A 25,146-nucleotide genomic window follows, 5' to 3' on the forward strand; every position below is an offset into this window, starting at 1 on the left:
CAAAAAGGATCCTCGAACAAGACGAAAAAAGCACTCGGGTCCCAGAAAAAACCTTATTATTCATATATTTTCTGCTCAAATATATCGTTTATTTAATGTTAGAGGCCTCAAACATTTTTTTTTTTTTTTTCAATTTAAAAACTCTCATCAGTAAATTTTTCACTCTAAATAAATTACCTTTAACCTTTAACCTTTAAACTCATCATCCCCGAAGTACAATAATTTCCAAAAAACAAAAATCAAAACTTCAATGTAAACGGGCAAGAACATGGCATTCGTATCCACAAACTTTCCGGTAAAATAAATCGAGTATTTAATTGCCAAAGTCTCTCCAAATTTTTTTCATATTAAAAACTCTCTTATCACTTTTCATTAATTGAAATGTGTATTTTCAAGCTAAAAAAATAATAATAGGTAAAAAAAACTATTCTTAATTCTAATAAATGCAACCGTTTACAATAACTATTCACAACCAGATACAAAGTGTATCTAAAATATAAATGCAATAAATGTCTGATTTCTTCCTTAACGCTTTTACATACGAAATACACCGAATCGTGTAGACTGTCCAGCATTATTTAAAGCCGCTTTTAAACTTAGGCCCAAAACTAGACGTGTGTTGGCCGGATCAATAATTCCATCGTCCCACAAACGAGCTGTACTATAATATGGCGAGCCCTCCTTTTCGAATGTCTCTATAATGGGAGCTTTCAACTGGTTTGCTTCTTCCTCGGTAAAACTTTTTCCAGCACGTTTCCTTTGATCTGCAGTTATCTGCGCGAGTACATTAGCTGCCTGAACGCCACCCATCACGGAAATGCGGGAATTTGGCCACATGTAAAGAAAACGTGGCGAATACGCACGGCCACACATACCGTAGTTACCAGCGCCATAAGAACCTCCGATAATAACCGTGAATTTTGGCACATTCGCGCAAGCCACAGCTGTAACCATTTTAGCGCCATTCTTTGCGATACCATTGGCCTCCGCATCACGGCCTACCATAAACCCTTTTTGGAGAAAAGAGAAACATACACTAGCATTTCAAAAAATATATTTAGAATTATTTCTTTGACTGTAACTTACCGGTAATATTCTGCAAAAATATCAATGGTATATTACGTTGAGCACACAACTGAATAAAATGGGCGCCTTTAAGAGCACTTTCCGAAAAGAGTACACCATTATTGCCGACTATGCCCACTGTATGGCCATAAAGTTTGGCAAAACCGCATACCAAAGTTTCACCATATAGTTTCTTGAATTCTGTAAAACGGCTCCCATCGACTATACGTGCTATGACCTCACGCACGTCAAAACTCTTGGTTAGTGTGGTACCTACAATTCCATACAAATCGCGTTGGTCGTACTTTGGCTCTTCAATTAACTCCATGTTGTCAGCCTTGATTGATTTGCTCGCCTTTTGACTTGAGTACAACAACTGTTCATTGTAACTATTTGTTGAGGGAAAGTTTAAGTTTCGCACAACTTGTCTGGCCAAGTACAGAGCGTGTTCATCATCAACAGCATAATGATCAGTCACTCCGGAAGTTTTACAATGTAAATCAGCACCGCCCAAGTCCTCAGCAGAAACCTCTTCACCGGTAGCAGCTTTTACTAACGGCGGACCTGCTAGAAATATAGTACCTTGCCGTTTTACAATAATGCTTTCATCTGCCATTGCGGGAACATATGCTCCTCCAGCAGTGCAGCTGCCCATTACAACTGCAATTTGTGGAATACCTAATGCAGACATGGTGGCTTGATTATAGAAGATGCGCCCGAAATGCAGCTTGTCGGGAAATACGTCCGCCTGGCGTGGCAAGTTTGCTCCACCTGAATCTACTAAGTATATACATGGTAGACGATTTTCTCGAGCAATCTCCTGGGCGCGCAAATGTTTTTTCACAGTTATTGGATAGTAGGAACCTCCTTTAACCGTAGCATCATTGGCAACGACAACACATTCAGTTCTGTAATATGTTAGTTTTTGTTAAATTATTACTCGAAGTATGTATGTACATATATAAAAACACAATTCATACCCACACACCCTGCCAATACCAGTAACGATACCACCAGAGTTCACGATTTCTTTCCCGTAGAGTTCATAGCCTGCCAAAGTGCTTAATTCCAGAAATGATGATCCTCTGTCCAGCAATAAATTAACGCGTTCCCTGGCTAATAGTTTGCCTCGTGAAGTATGACGCTCGTTTGCTGTAGGGCCACCACCGCCCAGAACCTTCTGAGTGATGTCATTCAACTCATTTACCAATTTAGTCATTTGATTAAAATTTTCCTGCAAATTTTCATTAGTACATATATTGTTTAATTAAAGATACTGTATTTTATCAAACCTTAAACTCATGGGAGGTCTTATCAATTGAGGTTGACAAATTATCTGCATCGCCAACATGCAAAAGCCGCACTGTGCATCGAGAGGAATGCTGTGTAATAGGATTTCTAAATGCCGATACTAACTTCAACATAATTTATTGATATTAGCAAAGTAAATTAAACTAACAACAACAGAAGGGATAACAGCTAGATCTAATGCTGAACAAAGTTACATCACCTGCGATAGCACTGATAATGTGATCAGCTGTTCTGAGTGGAAAGGTCGCAGATCGATATACGTTATAAATCGTGATCGATAAGAGAAAAATTTTTAATATGCATAATTTTTGCAAGTGAGCGTTCGTTAAGGCAAACAATTATCCATCACTTAAAATTTGAGGGAACGAAGCGATGGTTCAAAGCAAGAAAGCACTTATTTTGTGGTGAAGAAATTTTTGCCAGCAAAAATTATCCTTCACGAAAATATTTGATCTGTAGCAAGGCGAATTGAAAACAGTTACTTTATTTTTCGCGATTTAATAACTATAACTTCAGGCTCCTTAATAATACAAAACAAACAAAAGAAGGAGAAATTGCATGTTTGTGAAAATTCAGCTCATTTCCAACCGAATGATCAGTGCAGTGTTGGAACTCATTCTTTCAGACGCCTGTACATCAAAGAATGAGTCCTTTGAGGATACTGCGCTACTCAGAGTCTAGTCCATTCCGACAGTATTAATAATGTATACTACCTATATGAATACATTGACTATGTTATAGATATAAGATATGTATGTACATTGTAAAAACTTAAAAATTGAAAACTATTAATTTGGTTGATTATACACAAAAATCTATGTAGGACTGTTAATTTTTTAAGTTATATAATATATGTATGTATAACTTATAATTTAAGAAAGGTATTAAGGTAATATCTTTTTTTCTTCCATTATTAAAATTTTACATTTTGTGGTTATTTTTCAATGGTTGTTAATTTTGTTTCGGTTTACTTTTTTGTTTCGATTTGATAGCTAGTTTCGATAAATTTCCGCAAAAAATTAAGGATCACATTAGAAATTACCTCGGTAATTGAAACTGAACGACTTCCAAATGAGGTAATGCGTTTTCAAATTTTTGTATGGCAAACTACGTAATTCGAATGTAGTTGAATTACAAATGAGAGGACGAATTATAAATGGGAGAACGAATTCGGTACATGAATACAGCATAAGTGAGAATTCACTCCCAAAGAGTAGAAAAAGCACTTAATAACAGATTCCACAAAAAAATAAATTTGTCTGTTTACACGAAGTTCAATCATATTCCTACAGATCCAAGAATGATAGAATAAGAGATTCTACCTTCCGAATTCGCGGAGGAATAATAAGCAAAAGCATTAGAAACTACCAAACACAAGAAAGTTTATACACATACACTTTCTTGCCACGACGACATCCGCATAAAAACGCAAAATACTGCATTTGGAGGCTTTATATATATTTGTGCTTTCACAATTTTATAGATATATATATATTAATAGATTGTTTAGTTTAAATATCACAACAATATTACCGAGCCATTCACTGAATTTTTTCAAACATGTAATTTCTCTTCCTTTTTTTATTTTGTTGGTTTGTTTTGCATTGGTAAGGAACCTGACGTCAGACTTATCAAAATCGCGGCAAATAAAGTAACGCCTTGGAGCTTAACTATATAGGAATCATTACATACACATATATTGTAATGTACAATAACCTAATATTATTATTATATTGTATAACGTTATTTAAAAAAAGATTCAAGTAAAATGTGCTGCCATAACCATATAATTTATTATGCGGTTTTTATATTGTAATCGACATCACCACAAACCTTTTGCAAGATTTCTATACAACCCTGCGTAAATTTTGACAATTTCTACTGCCAATTGTTTTTCTGTATTTGCAAAGTAGTCTAGTACATCAAGTTTAGGCCTTCTGCAATTTTCTTATTTGTGTCTAACACCATTTGTATTACAAATAAAAGTTAAAAATGTTGGGGCGCACAGGTCTTTTGGCTCGTAACATTACCCAGAGCCTGGTCAGGCACCACAGCCATGGTGGTATTCCCGGAGAGGTATGTTAACGTTGGGGTATCGACTAATATATATCCCTATGGTCACGTTGTTACATAAGTAGCAAATTCACCGCTTATTTCATGAAATTTACTTTTTTTTTTTTTTTACAGAACTTGCCCTTTGGCTTAACTAACCGCTACAAGTTGACCGCATATTTCGTTCTTTTCTTTGGATCTGGATTAGCTGCTCCATTCTTGGTGGTCAGACATCAGCTGCTGAAGAAGTAAAATTTTAGGTTAGTGAAAATCGTATTATTATTATTTTGTACTAAACATTTCTCTCTCCTGTTGAATTGATGGAAAAGTATATAATTCGCTTAAAACGTGATTCAAATATATAATTAAAATAACAGTATCCTTACAAGCGATTAATATCTTTCTCTTTCTCTTTACAGATTCCAATTCGTAAGCATGAAAATTAAATTTCGCGAAGGCTACACCTATCAAGTGTATAATTTATGATTAAGATTAAAGAGGAATCATATTCACAAATAAAACACTCTATGTCATACTAGAAGTTTTATCATGTATATTTTTATTCAATTGCTTTACTAAAGCACCAAGTTGTATAGAGCAGTTCTAAACATTTCCTTAAGAGTCATGTATTTTACAAGTGTGTTATAAATATATGTAAGGCGGCTCCGAACGGCAGATATTATTTTACGGGGAGGTTTGCCATTGCCTACCGAGGGGCGATTGCTATTAGAAACAACTTTTTCTTAATTTTGGTGTTTCACAGAGATTCGCACTTATGTCCTCCGTTTTTCCGAATGGTAGTCACGCACCGACCCATTCGGTTACGGCGGCCTTGGTATACATGTGCATGTATATGAATCCGGGTATCTTATTGAACGTGAGTATATCTTGTTAAATGTACTATTTAATTAATGTAAACAACACCGTTTCCCAAGTATCTGAAAATAGTCACATTGTCTAATAATTTTTACCTCGAAATTATAGCAAAGGCTTACTTGTCAATACTTTTTTAAAATAAAGCTGACAGCGATAAACTAAGCAAACGGCTGAAAACAGAAAACTTGAATAATTTCTACGCTGTGAAAGAATTGAAGTTCTATTTAATTGAGCATTAAATATGACTGGAAGGTTGGGAATGCTTGTGCGCGGTGTACGCCAATTTTCTACTACCACGGTGCGTTATGGAGGACACGGTAGGCCAGGTTGTCCTGGAGAGGTGAGAAATAACTGATATTGAGAAATGACAATGAAATGAATTAAACTTTTTTTTCAAAGAATCTTCCACTCAACCTAAATGCTGGAAAAGTAAAGATTACAATGATTATGACGCTTTTCTTTGGTATTGGACTGGGTGCCCCATGGCTTGTAGTTATGTGGTCTTTTATCAAGGGAAAATAATAAATGTATTGTATTCACAATCTTTAATAAAATTCAGTGTCGTTTTTGTTTCTTTTAATTTAGTTTTTGCTGGAAGCTCACAACGAAAACGTATTATTAGGAAATAAATACACATTACAAAAAGGCTAGTTACTAGTAAATTCTGTTAGCTATATACATACATCGTTATCACAATTCATCTTTGTCAGAAAAATCATAATCTACTTCGTTGGGTGTATAGGAACAATATTTCGCCTGAGCACCGCAAATTAGAGAGTCCAAATCGTCAGCAAGAGTTGCCGCTTGGAAGGCCTTTAAAAATACTACTTCTTGATCGTCAAGAATCTCCAAACACTTTAAAAAGAAAATATTTTTAGCTAATATTTTACATCCAAGAGGTTAACACTTACGTAGTGGCCGAGGCTTTTATTTAAATCCCCATCTTGCACAAAATCCACGAGCGATGACTCTGGATTCATCTTGTCATCGACAATCATCTTAAGAAGTGTGAACTTGCCATTACTCTTATATGTAGCTTTCAAATAATCTTCCATTTTATCACCTGCAAAAATATACATGTACACAAATTCCTTCATTAATGAAATTTGATCGTCAATGATCTATCACTCACAAATTTTTTCCATTAACTCAGTCAGGTACATCTCCGATTTAATTAGTTTTACGGCTTTGCTTATGGAATTTCCTTTGGTGTCCAGACGAAAACCGCTAACATTAACGGTTTTATTTGGATCTTCCTTGGCGATAGCGCTCTCCATTTCTTGAACTGTGGCCTTGCAAACTAAATATCATAACCAGAAATTATTGAAAATCTATTCAAACAATATAATATTTACCATGGCACTTGACATCTTTTGAAGTGAATCCTTCTGCAACGGACCACGATAGCAATAAACAAGCAATGTTTATTAATACCTTACAGTTCATTTTGATCGTATTTATTGATGATTGTAATTGCTGGAGCGTATTTCTCCACTTTTTATACAATTGACAAAAAATTTAAATCAGAATATATAGTAGCCCTAAGTACAACAAATTAACTCCAAAACCGCATATCTTCCAACAGGCTAATAAAATTCCACGTCTCCCTGTTTTATTGGTTAGTTATAGGCTTATATTCTCCTCCACGTTGGGTACGTTCAGTGATGTAAAGATAAGGCAAAATTAAATACTGCCGAATCGGGTCTTTTTTGAGAGCTTGAGAATTTAAAAGATAAATATTGTTAGAATGAATTTTTTTTGTTATAATCTGGTAGATAATTTCATGGTATTTATTTTTTGAATATAGTATCCACATATGCCCGCCGCGTTTGCGAGTTACATGGTCTATTCGATCAATCCAATTTTTGGCTAACGGTTTTAATAAATCTGGCCGTATGGCGTCAATGGTGACTTGAACATTACAGAAATCGATTGTTAAGCGCTCTGTATGGCAAGTTGCGTCGTACTGTTGGAACCAAATGTTGTCGATGATTAGCTGATTAATTTTTAGAAATAAAAACTCAGCCAGCAAAGCTCAATGGCGTGTGCTCATCCACCGTAACGGCAGTCCTATCCTCATTTCGAAAGAAATAAGAACCGATGATGGCGATTGTGGTATATGAACTTCTCGAGCAAATATATATTTTTTTAAAGCAAATTTCCGGAAATTGGAAGCGTTGTTCAGGTGTTAAACGATTCGTGATGACTTGCCAAACCTTACTGAACAGAAATGTCAACTCAATTTACCATTCTCAGCTATCAAACCATAACTATCGATATCGATAGTTCCCATACAGATAAACAACACCCGATATATTGCATGAGCTTTTTCCACTTGCTCTTTTCTGTAAAAAATTGACAAAATTGTTTATTACATTGATTCAAATTGCTCGATTAGTCGAGAAAAAGTATTTCTATAACCCCACATCTACACCTTCTATACATCTTTCAAATTTGTGTTTTAACCTTATCTCATTTTATATGTGGGCACCTTGCTGTTTTAACATTCCATTTAAAAATTAAAATTGAGAAAAATCATCATAGTTGGGTTGTCAGTACCATTACGAAGTGCACAGGTTCGAATCTCCGTGCATGAATTATCAAATGATAGAAAACGTTGTTTCTAATAGCGGTTGCCCCTCGGCAGGCAATGATAGATCTCCGAGGTTATGTTTGCCATGAAAAAGCTCCTCCTAAAAATCATTTTTCATTCGGAGTCAGCTTAAAACAGCAGGTCTCTCCATTTGTGGAGTAACATGAAGACGCACACCACAAGTAGGAGGATGACCTCGGCCAACTACCCAATAAAGAATGTAAACGCCAATTATATATCTATATAAATCAGACTAACATTGAGTAATGTATTCTTATTTCCGAAATTTACAAAAAAAATGCAGTCTTCAAACAAAATTGTTTAATAAATGAAATGGTACAGAATTGTGTACACAAGTGTAACATTTGGTTTTAAATTAAAGTTTAAACAATAGAGCATTGGACTCGTATTTGGCTTTCTTTCCCCGTATTTAGCACAATACGAACTGATTGCACATTTTTTCAAGTTTTTGATTTTCTTTACAAAAATTTTTGTTATAGTTTTTTACTAACACTCTTATTTATTAACACCTTAATATAATACAAGTAAAATTTTTTTATAAAGGCACGCTATACGAATAGGTCAACCTTTTGTGATTTTAGATCTTTTGAATTACAACCTTGTCATCGCTCGTCACTTCTCAGCGAATTGCTCTAAAGCTGTCCATTTGCACAACACTGTGCGCGCCATATTGTAAAGTTCTTCAGCTGCAAAATCTACGCTCGGAGTGATAAAATTTTGTGCGTGTGCCAGTTTGTGAAATTGTATAAATTTTTTGCCAAAAATTATTGAAATTTAATAATGAAAAAACTGCAAGTGTAGAAATAACATTTTTTCGCAAAACATTAGTTTGTGTATGTGTAAATGAAAAGAAAGGCTCGCAGAAAAGCTATACGTAAGCATAGGAAAAGTGTGATTGGCAGAAAGGGTAGTAATATTTGTAGTGTTATACGAGGACAGGCAAGCAGCCAGAAATTTGAAACTGAAAACCGCAGAAGGATTCCGGGTAAAAATTTGTAGAAGGCCAAAGTCAAGGAAATCGGATTGAGTAAAGGTTAGGAATTTCATAAATACTTGTATATTTGATTCATTGGTAATTTCAAATGTGGAGAAGGCGAAATCACTTGATTTTATTTTATTTGAAAGTATTCCAAAGCAGAATTTGGGGCTCACATAAATAATCTTACATACGTATGTACTATGTGCGCATATGTATGACAAAAGGAAACAGTGATGAGATGGCGTACACTAAAAGAGTTGAGTACGCGGCAGCAAAACATTATCGATTGCACATAAGAAAAGTTTAATTACTAGAAGTATATAGGTGCTTCCAAAAAGTGTACGAATTCAACTAATATACAATACTACACACACATGGTTTTGAACAGCGGCAAGAGGTAAGTAATACACAGTAAAACTTTAGTCACATTTACCACAGCGAATAATTATAAAATTCCCCCATACTCCAATTTATTTCGCTATTGCATGCAAAAAAAAAATACGTGTTTATAACCTTACTTTTTGGTTTTTGCTCCTACCCGGATACAAAACCAGAAATATATATGTATTTTCTATCTGGAGTCTAACCCTTCGAGATCCATATGAAGGTATAACAAGGAATTAAGGAAATTCGCTAGTATATGTCGGTGATTTTCTTTTGGCTTTTTCTTCCTTTGTTAAATTTTAGACGCTTCACTCGCAGGTGAACCCACCCATTTTCTTTAGTAGTCTGGCAGGTTTTGAGGTTAAGTTAATATTTTTGTTTTTCTTTCACAAATACAAATGCTAACGGATGCATATAAATTCTAACCAAAAATTGCCCCTGGCCTTCTTCGTGATTGTTGCTTTGTTTTGCAAATTTGTTATTGACGAGGGAATCGCAACAAGCATGTGGAATATATTTAGCTTCCTTATCACCGGTATTTTTTTTTTTTTCATCCTCAATATTGTTGGTCGGTAAATTGTGCATGTATATTCAGAAATGTGCAAACTAATTTCATGGAAATTAAATATTTGAGTCGTTTAAGTTGTAAAAGTTTTATTGTTTAAAAAAGTTTATCAATGGTTCAAGACGTGCTTTTTGGTTTGAGATGTTTTTTATGCGATTTTAAGGATCTGAAGAACACTGCACTTAAAAAAATTTACTGCATGTTCTCAAAGTTTAACGGGTTTACGAAAAAATTATTCTGAAATATCTGCAACCTCACATTATTTGAAAAAATTATATTGATTCATCTCAACCGTTTAATCAAATGTTCTATATATACGAAAGCTATGAATAATTTAGTGAAAAATGTCGAATTATTCCGATGGAAATTTCATTATATTCAGTATAATTGATTGGGTCAATGACCATAAATAATAGTAAAAATGTGTCGCCTTTTTCAGTGACGCACACTTGGGTTCTTTTTTTCTGCATTTTTCATAACATTTTGGAGCATTCCTGTGATTATGGCGTCAATATCCTCGCGAGTATGGGTCTTCAGAGGATTGAGTGTTTGAGGCTTGTTGGTGTACACTTTTCCTTTAAGTCTCAGAAAAAAGGCTGGCGCTGTGAAATGGGCCGAGCGAGGACGACAGTCAAAATTGAATTCTTGCGTATCTATGGTCTACCGCACCATTTTGCCGGAAAAAATCTCCAAATGATTTTACTCGATGAATGGCCGCAGAAATTAGACCGTAATATTCGTATCGCTTACACCACACAGATCAGTGACTTTTAACATCATGAATTACTTTTCGTTCGCCGTACCAGCCGATACGCTCGTTGAATTAAGACGTTGGAAGAGTTGTTTTCAAAATTAAATTTCATGATTTCTTCGCATTCTACGGCATGGTTAAAATTGTGTTGGAGGAATGTTTCTAAAACACTATAGCCAACAACAATGTTTTGTACGTTTGATTGGCAGAGCAAAGTATTGGCAAAGTTCAATAGAAAACCAAGGCTGTATTGGCCAAGTATAGACGGAATACACTGTATTTATTTAATGACTTGTTGTACAAAATCCACAAAAATTTAATAAATAAAAAAATATATCTTTTTGAACAGAATTGAATGTTGCGTCTCTGAAAATTCTAAGTACTTAAAATACTTTTATTGAATGGTGCAACATGACTGACGTAAAAAAATTAAACAAATATATTAATTGTCGCGTACACTTCTGTTAGATGTTTGTCCATGCTCCTCTTCCTATTTGTGGTGTCCGTCTTGATGTTGTTTCATAATTTATAATTTTTATACGGAGCTTTTTTCATGGCAGAAATACTTTCGGAGGTTTTGCCATTGCCTGCCGATAGGAGATCGCTATTAGAAAAACTTGTTTCTGTTATGTGATGTTCATGCACGGCGATTCGAACCTACGCACTCCTGAAAGGTAGTCACGTACCAACCCATTCGACTACGCCGGCCGCCAGACGTAAAAAATATTCACTGTATTATCGGATTAAAATTTTCTGAATTTCTTTTAATAAACCCTAACATTAAATATGCTTTGCTGGTGTACTTACCTATATAGTCGGAGATCAAACCCAAATGTTACATTTTGAATATATAAAATGCCAAAAAGCTAATGAAGTTGATTTTTAATTAAAATGTTAAAAAAAAATCTCTCGTTTTTTTAAGATTTTCTGTATTTTATAATTCTTTCTTTTTCGTATTCTTAAGTGGCATTATTTGACGTTAAATCATTGTGGCTCACTAGGTACAAATCTTGAAGCGTAATAGAGGAGAACCTCTTGCAAATAGATCGTTATATCATATCTGTGTTTTTTGAAAGTGCTTTTAAATAGTTCCAATCAATAATACTAAGCTGTGACTTAATTTCAAGCTAGAAAGTTTTGTTTTTGGTAGTGTAGAGATGTCAGTGAATACTATAAAACTCAAATTTTACGATTATTGCCTTGTGGTGAATAGTATTTGGTGATATTGGTGCTAAGTTCAATTCACAGGCTGATTTCAGTCTATTAGTACCAAGTACAGGGTGTTCGGTGGCAGATTAGAAATTGAGAGCTAAATTAAAAAAGAATTGCTAATGATAAGCGTTTATTTCAATAACTACAATGAAGGCAACTATTACCTCTAAATGTTGACCATTATATCGGACACACTCTTGGAATCTGGCGTCCGAACTCCGTGCCACTCACTGGAAAAGTGATGTCGGGATGCCCTTAACCTCCCGAACAATGTTTTCTATTAGTGCTGAGATGGTCGCTGGGTTTGTTTCATAAACTTTACTTTGGAGGTAGACCCACATATATAAGTCCATAGAAGTAAGATCGGGCAACCTGCATGGCCAGGATAAGCCACCGAAACGGCTTATCAGTTTGTTAAGGAAGAAATCACTTAGTATCGCCATAGTCTCTTTGGCCATGTACTGAAGGAAGGATGTTTTCTCATTATTGGCAGAAAATAATCGTTCAGCATGCGCTCATAACAGACATCGTCCACAGAAATTGCTTGCCTTTGACAATTTAAAAAAAAACAAAGGTTCAATTATTCCAGTGCCGTCACTTTTTGGCTGTGAAGTGGTTATCGATGTTTTAATAGTGGGTTTCGAGCAATTTGGCTTTTTTAGTCTTCCATTTGAATGAAACTGGCTTCATCACTCCAATAGATAGTTTTTACCGTAAGAAATCGCTCGCGGCGAGGCAGAAATTTTGACGCAAATTGTAATCGTTGGGTTTAAGCACTTGCACGAGTTTTGAAGAGGTGAAGTCGAAGAGTCTCCCTCAATCGTGTCCACGGCAGTCGGTTCTACGTTACCGAAACGACCCGGATTTATATCTGGCCAAGGATTGCCACTCCAGCAGCATTCCCCGTATGTACGTTTTGAAAAGCCCAGGTCAGCCAGCCGCTCTCTTGCGCACGGACTGACGCGGATTATCCTGCAAACTTGTAGCGTCGACTGGAATATTTCCATTTGTTCGCCATACTCGGCTGTGGGCTGTTTGCTACCGAACTTGTTGCTCGGAACCTCCGCACCCATCGACGAATTAAATCTTCACTTGAGGCATTACGAAAACGGCTAATATGGTAACGTAAACAAAATTTACGATGAGCAAGGTAGACGAATCATTGCTTTTGAAATAGGCTTTGAATGCAAACGCACGTTTTTCACCTGTCCATTGGGACATCGTGATTAATAGTCCGCCCGAATATCGAAGCTAACGGGGGCCCCTCTCCGCTCGAGCGCTTAGCGACTAGGGACAAATTTTAAATTTAAAACCTAATTCTTCCACTGAACACCTTGTGGAAGTCTAATATGTATTTACTAGAATCCTTCAATAAGTAGTTTATTTGTTGAAGGTTTTTAGGTGCAAATTAAAACAGTTGCTTCAATATCGGATTTACTAGTAAAAAGCATGAAAGTCCCGTCAACATAAGACCAGGTTATGGATGGTAAATTGAAATCACTGAGAAAGCTTGATACTAATTTAATATTATTGATATGTTGTAATACATTAAGCAATATTTGTAGAATAACTTAAACTAGCAGTTAGAGAATTTCAGTCGTTTATGGGATGCACTCAGTGGTACAACCCATTTCATTTTTTCCCACTAAAAGAGGAGATCTGTGGTGGATTTTCTTTTGAGGCGGGAGCAGCGGTGTATATGAAACAAAAAATCAATACGGATTTATTATTTTTAAAAGTTATTTGGACACATAATGTAATTATAATAAGAATTTATAACAATCGACCAACTGAAAATCAGTGGTTAACCGAATAGTCGAAAAGGGACGATTAGTTGAAATCGTTCGACTACTCGAGTACCGTTAGTCGACTAACGTCGTATTCAAATCGATTAAGGGGGGACCCTCATTTATCGGGTCAAAAAAATCGATTTTTTGGAAATAATTTTAATCTATTCTACAACTATTTAAGAATATACTTTCAAAATTTCAAGTCGATATCTGTATTTTTGAAGGAGTGACAAAATTTTTAACAGGACGCGACGGGTGGCCTGATCGCCTGTATCCAAAACTTTAAACGCGTTTTTCTCGAAACATCATTTTTCGATTTCGTGTACACAATTGAGAACGCTGTATTGAACCAATCAGGCTTTACAATAGCTCATTTTAAAGATAATTAAATTGTTTTCAATGTGACATTAAGTGTTTTTAAAAAAAAAAAGATTTTCATATTTTTTTGTAATTTTAAAGTCAATTTTTATGCATGAAAAATCACTTTTAACATAAAACTGGGTAAAAAATATCAATTTCGACATTTTTTTTTAAATCAAAATGTCACATCGAAGGTATTATCCTAAAGTTTTAAAAAAAATTTGGTTTTTTTATTTCAGAAAAAAATTCAGAGCGCTAGAATGTACACAGATAGAATGAGGTGCCATGGACGAGGTGTATATTTCCATACTTAAAATGTTTTTTTTCTTCTCCGAAAATTTTTGTAGACAGTCAAGACATTTATTAAAGTACTTTATGAATTACAAAACGTTTGAAGTTATTTTACCTGAGAAAAAAATCCCAAAAATGATGCATTTTTCGACCGTCTAAATGAGGGTCCCCCCTTAACCGAATATTAAGAATCCCACAACGCACGTTAATTTATGTGTCAGACTCTTGATAAACTGGATGGTTATATTTACCTACATTTAATTCATACATAAATCCATTGTATTGTTTATAAATAATATTAAATTATTGTCTTAATAAATATGCGAATTACCAAAAATTATATACATTTGCTATAATGTTTGATTTAAAATACTTTAATTGACTAAGTATATATGTACGTATTACGCTGTTCTAATAATAATTTTTACCAAACTCAAAATCAATCTGCGATCCCGGATTAAATAATAAGGACTCGAAAATCCCGGGATCAATAAAACCCCTTGCTTAGTTAGATCCATACTTCTTAAGTGAAAATTGTTTGATAAGATGCATTGTGAAGTTTATGTTGCAGTTGAATCTTTATTCGTAGCCGGTTATTATTTCCCTGTAAAAAAAGGCAGGAATATTAAACAAGAGAAAAAAGAATCTTAATAATAATTATCCACCTCTACTCTAACGTCCATGCAGTTTTTGCCAGACACTCAGTAGTAGAATTGAACAATAATCTCTTCAATTATAACATGCTGAAATATTTAAAGCCACATATTTTATAAATTGTTAAATCAATTAAATTTTAATATAGCCTCTACTGACCACTAGGAATTGTTGAAAACACATTTTTGCGCATGTGTAACGCCATGCATTTTCAAATTGGGCTCCGGAAATTTTGAAACCGGTCTGCAATTTCTGCTCAGAATTTCTTGAAAACTGATCGCATTTTTCCACTAAAATATATATGTCAAGAACCGAACTATGTTCTATTGTTATTGACTCATGTTACTACTTTTTACTGGTGGTTAAATTATTATTTCTCTTTTTGATCCCAGAAATGGCACATGGATTTTGAGGAGTACATATGTATGTACAATGTGTCGCACTCTCTCGAAATAGCCTCTTCCCTAGGTCTACCGTTAGGTATGTAGACGACGCCGACCAATGACTTCACTGCACTTTAAAGAATTTTGTGAACTGCTAAAACAACATTTACACAGATTTATATATTTACATCCGACCAAGTAAAATCATTGTAACCTTTTCTGAAATATTTGATTTTTTCGGAATATTTTACAGCAATCGGCAACAACCATATGTAATTTAAGAATATTGTTATATTTGAGCTCCAGTCCAAAGTAAATTTTATTCCTTCGCTAATATTTGATTTGTTTTTGGTAATATGTGTTGCACTTTTTCAAGTATTTTTTTTTTGCTTGCTTTATAAGAGAGTTTGTTGACTTGGTACCCTATGTGTACATAGTAGGGCATTTCGGCACGAGTGACTGTTCGTAAAGGTATTCGTGATGAGGTATTATTTTGAAGTTGACTAGGATGTAAAATAAAATCCTATCACTGGTCATTTTATACGATTTAGAAAGCATTGCGATATCGATATTGCACACTTTTAGTTGTCAAATGCAAGCTGATATTTTCTTAAAATTATACATCGTTTTTTGGTTTAATTAAACTCTAAATTTGCAGAGACCGCGTTTTTCCATCTAACAGATACATTTTTAGTGTATTTATGTTTCTCCATTTACTTGCTTTCGTTAGTAAAATCGTGTTACCTCTCTCAAACATATTGCACATTGTATATCTACCTTTCACCTTACATAAGTGATACGTAGCTTAGCTCACCGTTTCGATGAGTACGTTGTTGGTTGAGCGATTGACAAAAACAAAAATTCAAATGCATAATGCTGTTCGTATACACATATGTAGATGCTCTCAAATAAACTCGCTTCGCAGATACGCGCGTAAACGTGAGAATTTTGTGAATTTCTTGAGTTGTTGGTTGAATAAGGGCCGCAGGCGGGCCGTTTGTTTCGATGGAAACTTGTGGACGGCAACCGTTGAAGACTATTAGAGCAAGCAATAATATCCCACATCCGCCTGGGCAATGAAAATCGCTGAGGAGGCATTGAGAGCTGCGATTTGTATCACGCGTTGTGATGATCCCATCCGCGCGCGAGACAAATCCAGCTGCTTTCGAACGTTTAGAATTTTGGTGTATTCGTTCCTACAAGAGCGATTACACTTATGTGGGATGTAAAGCGACACTAAAGAGAAAAGAGCGCACGACAAGTGGCAGTTGTTGTTGGTGTCTCATGACTTTTGATTGCCCATATATTCGCTGATAATTGTAAATGGCCATGTAATTTCTTGCCTCTAATTTTCACATACGGCTCCACTGCTTCACACTCTAAATTTGCTGGCCTTTTTCATCAATGAAAACGAATCGTACAATATTCTTAATTTTTAATATCTGAAAAAATAAACTACGAAATATAAATGAAGTAGTGATATGTGATAATACAACCTTACCATTTTCAGCACCACAATTTTAAATCCCATCCTTCATGTAAACGTGTTTTAAAAGTTTTAAATTTGACCGACCAATGATCAATTCATGTCTGGGCGGAGCACTTTTCAACGTACGATGTTGTTTTTAACACTTTGTTCGCAAGAGTGTGTGTCGCTAAAATTTGCTCATAAAAGTGCTACGGTCACGAAGAGGCATCCAGAGTTACCAGACTTGTTCAGCTGTTGCATTAACGACTTTTATAAATGCTGTTGGCTATTATGTTAAGTTGCTGAAAATTAAATTGATTAATTAAAAAAAAATTAAACTTTCTAAATAATATCGGAAAAATGTTGATTTCATATGACGATCATATTGTGTATATAGAGAACAACAATGGGTTGATGCGTGACTACCATTCGATATTGCCCGGGCATGAAACACATAATGATAGAAAAAGTTCACTATATACCGTTCGATACTTGCAGTATTATTTTTAATTTTTCCTTGGCCCTTAAATTTAAATGCATTATATTTTACATGCTCTGGTCAAATCATATGGTCTAGATTAGTCCTATTTCACATTCAATTGCCTCTAAATTTTTGAATTTTGTTGAAAAGTTGAAGTAAAAAATAAAAAAAAGTGCGTGTATCGTAGTACACATAACAGAAGTGAAACTTTCAAGGCAGACAAAGAAAGAGGGAGGCAATACCAATAAATCCGACGCCGGAATGGATAGCACTTCATAGTATGCACAAGCACTAGCCAGGAAACGGAAATAAGCGCAAAAAGTAGGCACAAAAAAACGCCAAAAAAATTGGGACCAAAAAACGCCCCAAACAGTAGGCACCAAGGAAATATAACGCCAAAAAGTAGGCACCAAAAATATATTTCCTACATGTTTGCACCAACAAACAAGCGCCAAAAAGTAGGCAGTGATATTTCTCACTAGAAATTGGCAACCACAAGGAAAAACTCAGAAAAAATAGCCTAAAGAAGTTTCACTTCAAAATTATTTTAATTAATTTAATTTTATTAACTTCAGAAGTATACATTGGCTTTGAACTTTTATTTTAAATTATATATAATGAAGTCAGATATGCATGTATATAAATTTTCATTAATATTTTTGAAATTAATTTGTATTGAATAACCCCGAGTTTGCACCATATACCGAGCCTAAAGCAAATTTGGCACAATCTGGGCACACTACGCAAAATATGCATAAGAGAACATAATATTCGAAAATACCTTGCAGGAAAGCAATTGGTTAAGAAATAATGCGTTTTTTGAATTGAAATTTGTTGGTAAATATTGGAAACCAAATAATATACTTTTTGTTAATATATATTTGTTCTGAAACAAAGAAAGTATATCTTTCAACCAGTAATGTGAAAAAAATGTGCGCTTGAGTTTAAAAGATTAAAAAAATTAGAGAAAAAAAGTAAGTAAGTCCCGATTTACACGAGGAGACATCTGGAAGGGAGACACTGGAAATTCTCTTTTGATGTTTCATTCGCGTACACACGGGCAAAAATGTTTCCGCGACATTTTGACATTTAATACTTTAGCATCGTCTGGGTCGGGTGTATTCTAGCACGCGCTTACATGTAAAGCAGAGAGCGTTCGACAACAGTTTCTTAAATATATGAATGAAAAATGCAAACTGGTTAAATAATAAATAATTTGCTGTTTTTTTTTTATTGAAATATATTTATAAATTCTTAGACTTGAATAAAAAAAATTAAATTAAAAATACTTCATATGTAAATAATTAACTTAAAATTAACTTGAGTATCTAGAAATGCAGGGAAAAATTAGAAATCAACATAAACATATCCCATAACTATTTTAAATTATACCTACTTTACTAGCAAAAATAATCGTGCATTTCCCAAGCAGCGTTCGGATGTTTGTCATCGTTGTTATCTTTCGTTTGATTGAAAACCAACACATACCATAACTTAGAACTTTCTTCCACAAAAGAAGAAAACGAATGAAGCAACTGTCAAAAATTGTTTTAAGATAAGAAATACGAATAAGAAGAGCAAAGCGTGTCGCCGAGTACGGGAGACAAAATCCCTTCTCTCTTCCCCGACCGTCCTTCGCCCTTGAACAAAATGTTTCCCTTCCAGATGTCTCCTCGTGTAAATCGGGTCTAACTGTTATAGTTAAGTTCTGTGGAATTTAATAGAAAATATGCACTGTGGAATGAATACAATTAACTGAAATATATAAATTTATTTACCTGCGATCAAAGTAACTATTTTCACAGCTCTTTTGGTTAATTGATTAATTTTTTTTTCTCGCGAAATGCCATTTTTTAGGTTTTTGTTTTAAACCAAACTATCAGAAATGAGAAAAAAGACCGTTCATAGCACAACACATTTGCCGAACTGCTAACCAGCATATCATTAAAGTAATGAAATAGGTGTGAGTACCCCTTTTGTTGCCATGCGAGAAGTGACGAGCTCAAATTAACGGCATTCTCCAGTTTTGAAACGCATTCCGCTTTCTCAATTTCATATACATTAGTCCGATTTTCGTGATGAAATAAAAAAAAAAATACTGACATTCAAACCACCAAATCGCGAGAAAAAACAAATAGCTGCTTTACCGCTATGATTATGTATGCATTCGCCTTGTCATCATCATTTCATACTGCTAAGCAGTTTCTACAGGGCACACAATACGAAATATATGTGTGTGCATTACGTGAGTAAGAAGTAGCGCATTGAGAGAGAGGAATAAATAGAGTGCTGCCACTATTCTGGGCACGAATCCCTCAAAAAAATCTTATAATATATTGAGTATTGATGGCGTGTTGTAAAATTAGGAAAAAAATATTGTGAATGAGCTTAAGGAATAACAACTAAATGTCAAACTGCTAGATGCACAAAGAAGGCGAATCTATAAAAGTTGGTGCCTCTAGAGCAAGATGCTTTTACTCAAAATCTACATTCAATTGTTCATTTTATAACTGTCATAGTTAATTGAATGCGGTGGTAATCTTTTAAGTGTGCTATGTTATATATGACTGAAAATATTTCATGACATGAATTGCCAAATTTTTTCAATTTGTTGTCTCGATTGGCAATTTCATTGAAATTGACCATGTGAAGCTATCAAAAAATGATTAAGAAATGATTTTTGTTTGCTTGGCAATTTTTCATTTTATTTTGCCCGAATTTAAAACATTTTTAGTATCTCTAGAACGCAAAATTTGTGATTTGGTTACTTTGTAGGCATACTGATAAATGAAGTAAAGCTGCCAATAAATATAATATAAAAAAGTATAGGGCTTCATAAAAGTATAAAAAGTTGTTTCATACATTCCATCAGACCTAATGGAATAACTTGTGCCGGGTTAATTATTTTTCATAGCGGGCGAAATATCCGAAAAAATAGGGTAAGTAGTTTTTACATTTCTGTCCTTTACTCGTTTTAGACAATCTAAAAAATCGAATAGTGAAACCTCTCGTATTGCTTTTATTACTCTACCTGTGTAAGTTCTGCTTGGCTACCATCTAGATTGAGTTTGCCTTGTATGCACCTCTACGGTCATGCAATATTTTTAAATTTGTTTCAGGTGGCACCACTTGCTGAGTTCGTTCGTTTGCAATCGACAAGCTTCGTCTTGCTTCGCTGGTAGTCTTTTTGAAAAGTTTGCATTAATCGAAAATGTTTGCGGCGGCGTTAAGATGTAGTAAAACATTTTCTCGCCAAATATTTGTGAATATCTGTAGAAATTCATTGAGAAAAAAATTATTAAAAAATGAATTCAATAGTGAGAAAATGTTGAAAATTAGAAAAGACTAAGTAAAAGTGAGGATTAAAATAATTGAATTCGTTGATGAAGGAGCAAATAGTGTATGCGATTTATTTGCTGTGAAGTGAAACATTAAATGAAGTTTTGGAATAAAGTTATGGCGCGGGTAAACGGGTACAGCTATTTTGTAATGAAATCAAGTGAAACATACTAAAAACTGTGAAAAAAATGAATTGTACTGAAAAAATCTGTATTCAATAGCTGGGCAGAAATATAAAACAAAGGCCAAATTTAAATTGGTTTCTTTGCATTTGCTGACGGTGCTGATGTAAGTGGAATTTTCATAATGTTGGAGATTTTTATCTGGGTTCTATACGTTTTAGCTCATGTTAATGGTTTCAAATACACTCCCCTGTTTAAATAATTTGGAAAAATCAACATTTGCTAAAGCTTCTGAAGTGTAGAAGTTGTATGAAAAAATACATAAATTTTTAGGTTAGGTCAATTCAATTGGTTTATATACGTCGTTTTGTTCCTCTGCTTCACCTCCCCTGAAATCGTGCACTTACATACACACGCGTTCGTGAAAATAAAACACACACTCGAACGATATATGCAGAGTTGAGAAACATATGTACATTTTCATACTCATATATACAGTGTGTGAATTGTGAATATATGTACGAACATTTTCTTTTCTGACAATTGCGTATGACTGGCAACCACGATGAAGTCAATGGTGAGCCGCCGCTCCGGTGAGGCTGACAATTTTTTTTTATGATACCTATACGGACAGGACCGTTTCACATGGCAGCATTACGTGGAAATGAGAGATATTAAAATTAATGATATTAGCTTAATTATTTATTTTATTTGAATTGAGAGTTGGAGATTTTGTGTAACATATAAGAAAAAAATCGTGTGCTAAACGGAAAAACGGCAAGTGGCTACAAAGCAAATCGTTACAAACGTTCGTGCGCAATCGGCTGTTCGGTTGTTGTACGCTTTCTGGTGAAAAAAGCAAAATAGAAATAAAATAGACAACGAAAGCCGAGAACGACTTGAAAATTTACTTTTATTTCATACCGTTTCTTTTATTGTATTTTCATTTTCAGTTGTTTTGTGAGTTCGCAAATTTATTAAGAGAGAAGATAGTAGGACGGATCTAATAGTCGAAAAACTTGAAAACTTTGAGTGTAACTTTACATGAATGTACTCGTACTTAAGGTGAAAAATCAGTTTAATTAAATTATATATTCGAAATCGATTCCGATTCATTGGTATTTGCACTTCACATTTTATTATATGCATACGCGTATATTATTAATTATAGCAACGAATGCAATTAACTTTGTATATGAAGATAAGATACCCGCAAAAAAAATGGAGGGAAACCCTACGCATGCCCACCCTACCCCGCCTCAAGTGACAATCGTTGCCATTTTCAGTTCGTATAGGCGCTTTTTGGGAGCTCTTGTTTGGAAGCCAAGAGTATTTAGCGTTTGCTTCGCCGTTTATAGTATAAAGAAAGACGCGGTGTGCTCGCGGTCGCATACCTCATATTCGTATGCAGCTTCACCACCCCATTCGTCGCCAAGTTCTCTTCTCCAAGGCAAGTCTTAAAAATCGCATTCGAATATTCCACTCTAGCTTTTGGTTACCGTCGCCAGTCTGCGTCGTCACTGGTGACCCATTCAAAACAATAACAAAAACAACTAATCGCACACAAGCAAACGCATTTTCAAGGATTGTGTCATTTGGTTTCTCCTTTACACTCATTCGCACGGTGATGTCACAACTAGTGGCGCTCGCTGAGGTTGTTTCACTTTAACACACGTGTTTGTTTGGTTGGTATGGCTCGGCTCGTAGCTTTCTCTTGTTATATACGATGAGTACACATATCAGCAAAACGACGAAGTGTTTGTATTTTTCTTATCTCTGCTAGTACAGTTTACAATAATAAAAAATTCGAATACTCGGGCACTGTTAAATCGATTAAAAATATAATTTAAAAATACAGTATTCTTCAACACTGATGATGCTGTTTGGATTGTTTTTACTAATTCTATTTAGGAATCGCTTCTTCTAATAGGAATCGCTTCATTTAGATATTTAATAAAATACGAGTTTCGTCACCGATGTAATAAAATGATATAAATACAAAATACGTAGATATACATACGAATGTATTATATATACATATATCATAAATATTCGGTGCAACATACATATGTATGTACATTGTATAAATATGTTATATATGGTGAAATATATACATACCACAATATTGCATTTCCATTTGGTTGGAGAATATGCTTTATATTTTTCCGTCAAAACTATAAATAAAAATTTGAATGAAATGTCGACGTAATTAACAATGGGAAGCACTGAGAATTATTGCATCTTTCGTTTATCACCACAATCGAAACGTATGGCTGCTGCGTCTTTACCGTGAATATTCGATTGGTTTTTTTTTTTCTTAAAATTTTACTAAAAGTATTTATGGAGCATAATTTGCAAATAACTATGCAAAGTATGACATAGACTCCGGACGTTTTGGTCATTGAGTGCCTTAAAGTATAAATATATAAACATGCATTACAATAATAATAATATGTAGTGAAGACAAGTATGTATGCAGTTATTCGATGTTACCTATCTGTGGGATTTAGGCGTTGCACGTGCTATTTTCCCTATGCTTTAATTTCGTTGAATACACATTAGATCAGGTAGTAGCAGTAGACAAAAGAAAAAAACAGAAAGGAATTTGGTTTTTGATTTTGGTCTAACAAAAGAAAGATGGATTTTGAGTAAGTTAAACGAAATTTGACAATTTAGAGAATAAGTAAATAGAAGAATGCTTGACTACTTCTATAGGCAGGCAGAAGCTCAAAGCCTAAATAAACGTTTTCATGTCTACAGTGAAAAAAAAACCAAAAAATCTTCTTTGTCATGCATTATATTTAAAACCATTTAAAATTTAGTGTTTCAACCAAAAGTAACTACTTGTTATTGTTGTAGCAATATCTTCGCCCTGTCAGTGTAGCGTAATCACCGGTCGTCTTCGTCTAGCTCATCTAACGGTAGGCCCAGGAAACTAGTTGTTTCGACGGGTTGGGTCCAGAGGGAGAGGGGTGTTAGATGAGTGGGTTTAATAGGGCATGTAAAAAAGTGGTTAGTGTCGTGCGGGGTGCCTTCACATGCTGGACATATGTTTAGTATGTCGGGGTCGATTCTGAATAAGTAGGAGTTTAACCTGCTACAATATCCAGAACGTAATTGTGCCCAGGTTACGCGGGACTCTCGGGGAAGTTGGAGCTCTTCGTTTTCGATTGGTGGTGATTGGACTCGGATAACGGCATTCAGGGATCGGGAGCTTAAGAAGGTGGTGAGAGTCTCCCGATGAATGTCGTTTATGGCCTGTCTGTACGAGTACACTGTCCGATCCAGTAACTGTCTGTTTGTTTTGTCTGAGATCTCGTCCGCGTAGTTGAGGAAATGCCTCCTGATGTGCCATGTGGGAGGTGGCCCAGGCTCGAGCAGGTGTCTACATGGGTGAGGCCTGCGGTAACTACTAAAAGGGGTTGGAACGCGAATGGGTTGGTGTGTGACTACCATTCGGAAGAAGTATGTTCGGTTCTCCGATTAAAACGCTATTTTGTCTGAATTTACTTCTGATGTTTCTTATATTTAGCGTCACATTGAGATTTATCAAGACTAAGAATTAATTATTGTCTGAAGCCCACCTGCTTATAGATCTCAAGTCAGCGTTCTAATTCCTGCCGCAAATATCAATGCACTTAACGGAACTACTAAGATATTCATAATATAACATCATACATATTTCCAAAATCTTGAAATGCCTTAAAAATGGTTGGTGAATCAAGTATGTTAAGGCCGGCGGGCCAATTAGATGTCCTAAATTCAGTAGTTTTCGCGAAGCGTTGTAGGATGAGAAAAAAAACAATTAGCCAAATGAAGTTTTGGGGATAGTTTAATATATATTTGAACTAAAAAAAATAATTTGTACAATCTCCAACAATATATTGTAAGCCGAGTTATCAATAGATTCCCAGAGCGCCTTGCCACTGAAGTATCCAACTTGTGTACAAGATACAACTTGCAATTTTCATCTTAAAACAAAAAAAAAAAAGATTATTAATTTTGATGTAATTATCTTCGATGTGAACTAAGAAAATTGGGAGAAACACGTAAAATTCGAATTTTTGGGGAAGGTAGAAAAAAAAAGTGGGTTTTCAAGGAAAAAAAAACTCTTCAACTGGGTAAAAGAGTCGCTTAAAAAAAGTTTTTGGATGTTTTTTTTAGTTCACATAGAAGAGAAAACAATACTGAAGATAACGCATTTTGAATGAAATGGATAGCTCGTTTAGTTTTTTTGCAATCGTGTACATAAATTAGGTAAAATCGTGAAAATGAAAAGCCCAGAAAACGCGCTTCAAAGTTTCAAAGTAAGCGCACGGTTGCTCGACGCCGCACTACGCTCGGCTCTGTAGCTCTGCAAATACTTGGAATTTAACTCTGAAAATTTGTGTCTCATGTTCTTGAATATCTAAGCTATTGATTTCAGGAAAAAAAAAAAAATCGATTTTT

The 25,146-nt window shown here is 34.8% G+C and overlaps 4 protein-coding genes and 2 long non-coding RNA genes across 10 annotated transcripts in view; 2 read left to right on the plus strand and 4 right to left on the minus strand.

Annotated features, from left to right (window-relative positions):
• Window positions 1-359: 359 nt before the first annotated feature.
• Window positions 360-2,607, minus strand: LOC129245567 (probable methylcrotonoyl-CoA carboxylase beta chain, mitochondrial). Its single transcript, XM_054883821.1, has 4 exons — window positions 2,358-2,607; window positions 2,046-2,299; window positions 1,087-1,973; window positions 360-1,010 (listed from the first exon to the last, which is right to left on the minus strand). The coding sequence occupies exons 1-4, from the start codon at window positions 2,487-2,489 to the stop codon at window positions 535-537; spliced, it is 1,749 nt and encodes a 582-aa protein (XP_054739796.1). The 5' UTR covers window positions 2,490-2,607; the 3' UTR covers window positions 360-534.
• Window positions 2,608-4,266: 1,659 nt separating this feature from the next.
• Window positions 4,267-4,969, plus strand: LOC129246186 (cytochrome c oxidase subunit 7C, mitochondrial-like). The gene is made up of 3 exons (XM_054884772.1): window positions 4,267-4,452; window positions 4,564-4,688; window positions 4,848-4,969. Exons 1-2 carry the CDS (start codon window positions 4,369-4,371, stop codon window positions 4,678-4,680), a joined length of 201 nt encoding a protein of 66 aa, XP_054740747.1. The 5' UTR covers window positions 4,267-4,368; the 3' UTR covers window positions 4,681-4,688; window positions 4,848-4,969.
• Window positions 4,970-5,858: 889 nt separating this feature from the next.
• On the minus strand, window positions 5,859-6,948 carry LOC129246185 (protein seele). Its single transcript, XM_054884771.1, has 4 exons — window positions 6,660-6,948; window positions 6,437-6,604; window positions 6,216-6,367; window positions 5,859-6,159 (listed from the first exon to the last, which is right to left on the minus strand). Exons 1-4 carry the CDS (start codon window positions 6,748-6,750, stop codon window positions 5,995-5,997), a joined length of 576 nt encoding a protein of 191 aa, XP_054740746.1. The 5' UTR covers window positions 6,751-6,948; the 3' UTR covers window positions 5,859-5,994.
• Window positions 6,949-8,591: 1,643 nt separating this feature from the next.
• The window catches only part of LOC129246187 (uncharacterized), a 35,238-nt gene continuing 18,683 nt past the window's right edge, over window positions 8,592-25,146 (plus strand). For 3 of the 4 annotated variants that reach the window (XM_054884774.1, XM_054884776.1, XM_054884777.1), the window contains exons 1-2: window positions 8,592-8,951; window positions 9,044-9,294. The gene's annotated coding sequence lies outside the window, so the exon portion shown is untranslated. Of the gene's footprint in view, window positions 8,952-9,043; window positions 9,295-20,455; window positions 20,864-25,146 lie in introns of those variants that run through there. The other variant, XM_054884775.1, reaches the window with a different exon arrangement.
• Window positions 14,452-15,293, minus strand: LOC129246188 (uncharacterized). Its single transcript, XR_008582447.1, has 3 exons — window positions 15,064-15,293; window positions 14,916-14,993; window positions 14,452-14,854 (listed from the first exon to the last, which is right to left on the minus strand). It is a non-coding gene; the product is annotated as an uncharacterized LOC129246188 (long non-coding RNA).
• Window positions 15,583-23,345, minus strand: LOC129246189 (uncharacterized). 2 transcript variants are annotated; one of them, XR_008582449.1, is made up of 6 exons: window positions 23,191-23,344; window positions 22,953-23,106; window positions 22,816-22,871; window positions 20,268-20,506; window positions 16,789-17,057; window positions 15,583-16,729 (listed from the first exon to the last, which is right to left on the minus strand). It is a non-coding gene; the product is annotated as an uncharacterized LOC129246189 (long non-coding RNA). The 2 variants fall into 2 exon arrangements; XR_008582448.1 differs by having other exon boundaries at window positions 22,816-23,106; window positions 23,191-23,345.

Source organism: Anastrepha obliqua, chromosome 4, assembly GCF_027943255.1.
Source record: "Anastrepha obliqua isolate idAnaObli1 chromosome 4, idAnaObli1_1.0, whole genome shotgun sequence".
NCBI lineage: Eukaryota > Metazoa > Arthropoda > Insecta > Diptera > Tephritidae > Anastrepha > Anastrepha obliqua.

Excerpts from the sequence above, each read along its gene's own strand:
- LOC129245567 (XM_054883821.1), bottom strand. The coding sequence starts at position 2,489 with ATGTTGAAGTTAGTATCGGCATTTAGAAATCCTATTACACAGCATTCC. Across the intron at positions 1,974-2,045 it reads GGTATTGGCAGGGTGTGTGG|AACTGAATGTGTTGTCGTTG; the intron begins GTATGAATTGTG and ends AACATATTACAG. Across the intron at positions 1,011-1,086 it reads ATTTTTGCAGAATATTACCG|GGTTTATGGTAGGCCGTGAT; the intron begins GTAAGTTACAGT and ends TTCTCCAAAAAG.
- LOC129246186 (XM_054884772.1), top strand. The coding sequence starts at position 4,369 with ATGTTGGGGCGCACAGGTCTTTTGGCTCGTAACATTACCCAGAGCCTG. Across the intron at positions 4,453-4,563 it reads ATGGTGGTATTCCCGGAGAG|AACTTGCCCTTTGGCTTAAC; the intron begins GTATGTTAACGT and ends TTTTTTTTACAG.
- LOC129246185 (XM_054884771.1), bottom strand. The coding sequence starts at position 6,750 with ATGAACTGTAAGGTATTAATAAACATTGCTTGTTTATTGCTATCGTGG. Across the intron at positions 6,605-6,659 it reads AAAAGATGTCAAGTGCCATG|TTTGCAAGGCCACAGTTCAA; the intron begins GTAAATATTATA and ends TATGATATTTAG. Across the intron at positions 6,160-6,215 it reads ATAAAAGCCTCGGCCACTAC|TGTTTGGAGATTCTTGACGA; the intron begins GTAAGTGTTAAC and ends TTCTTTTTAAAG.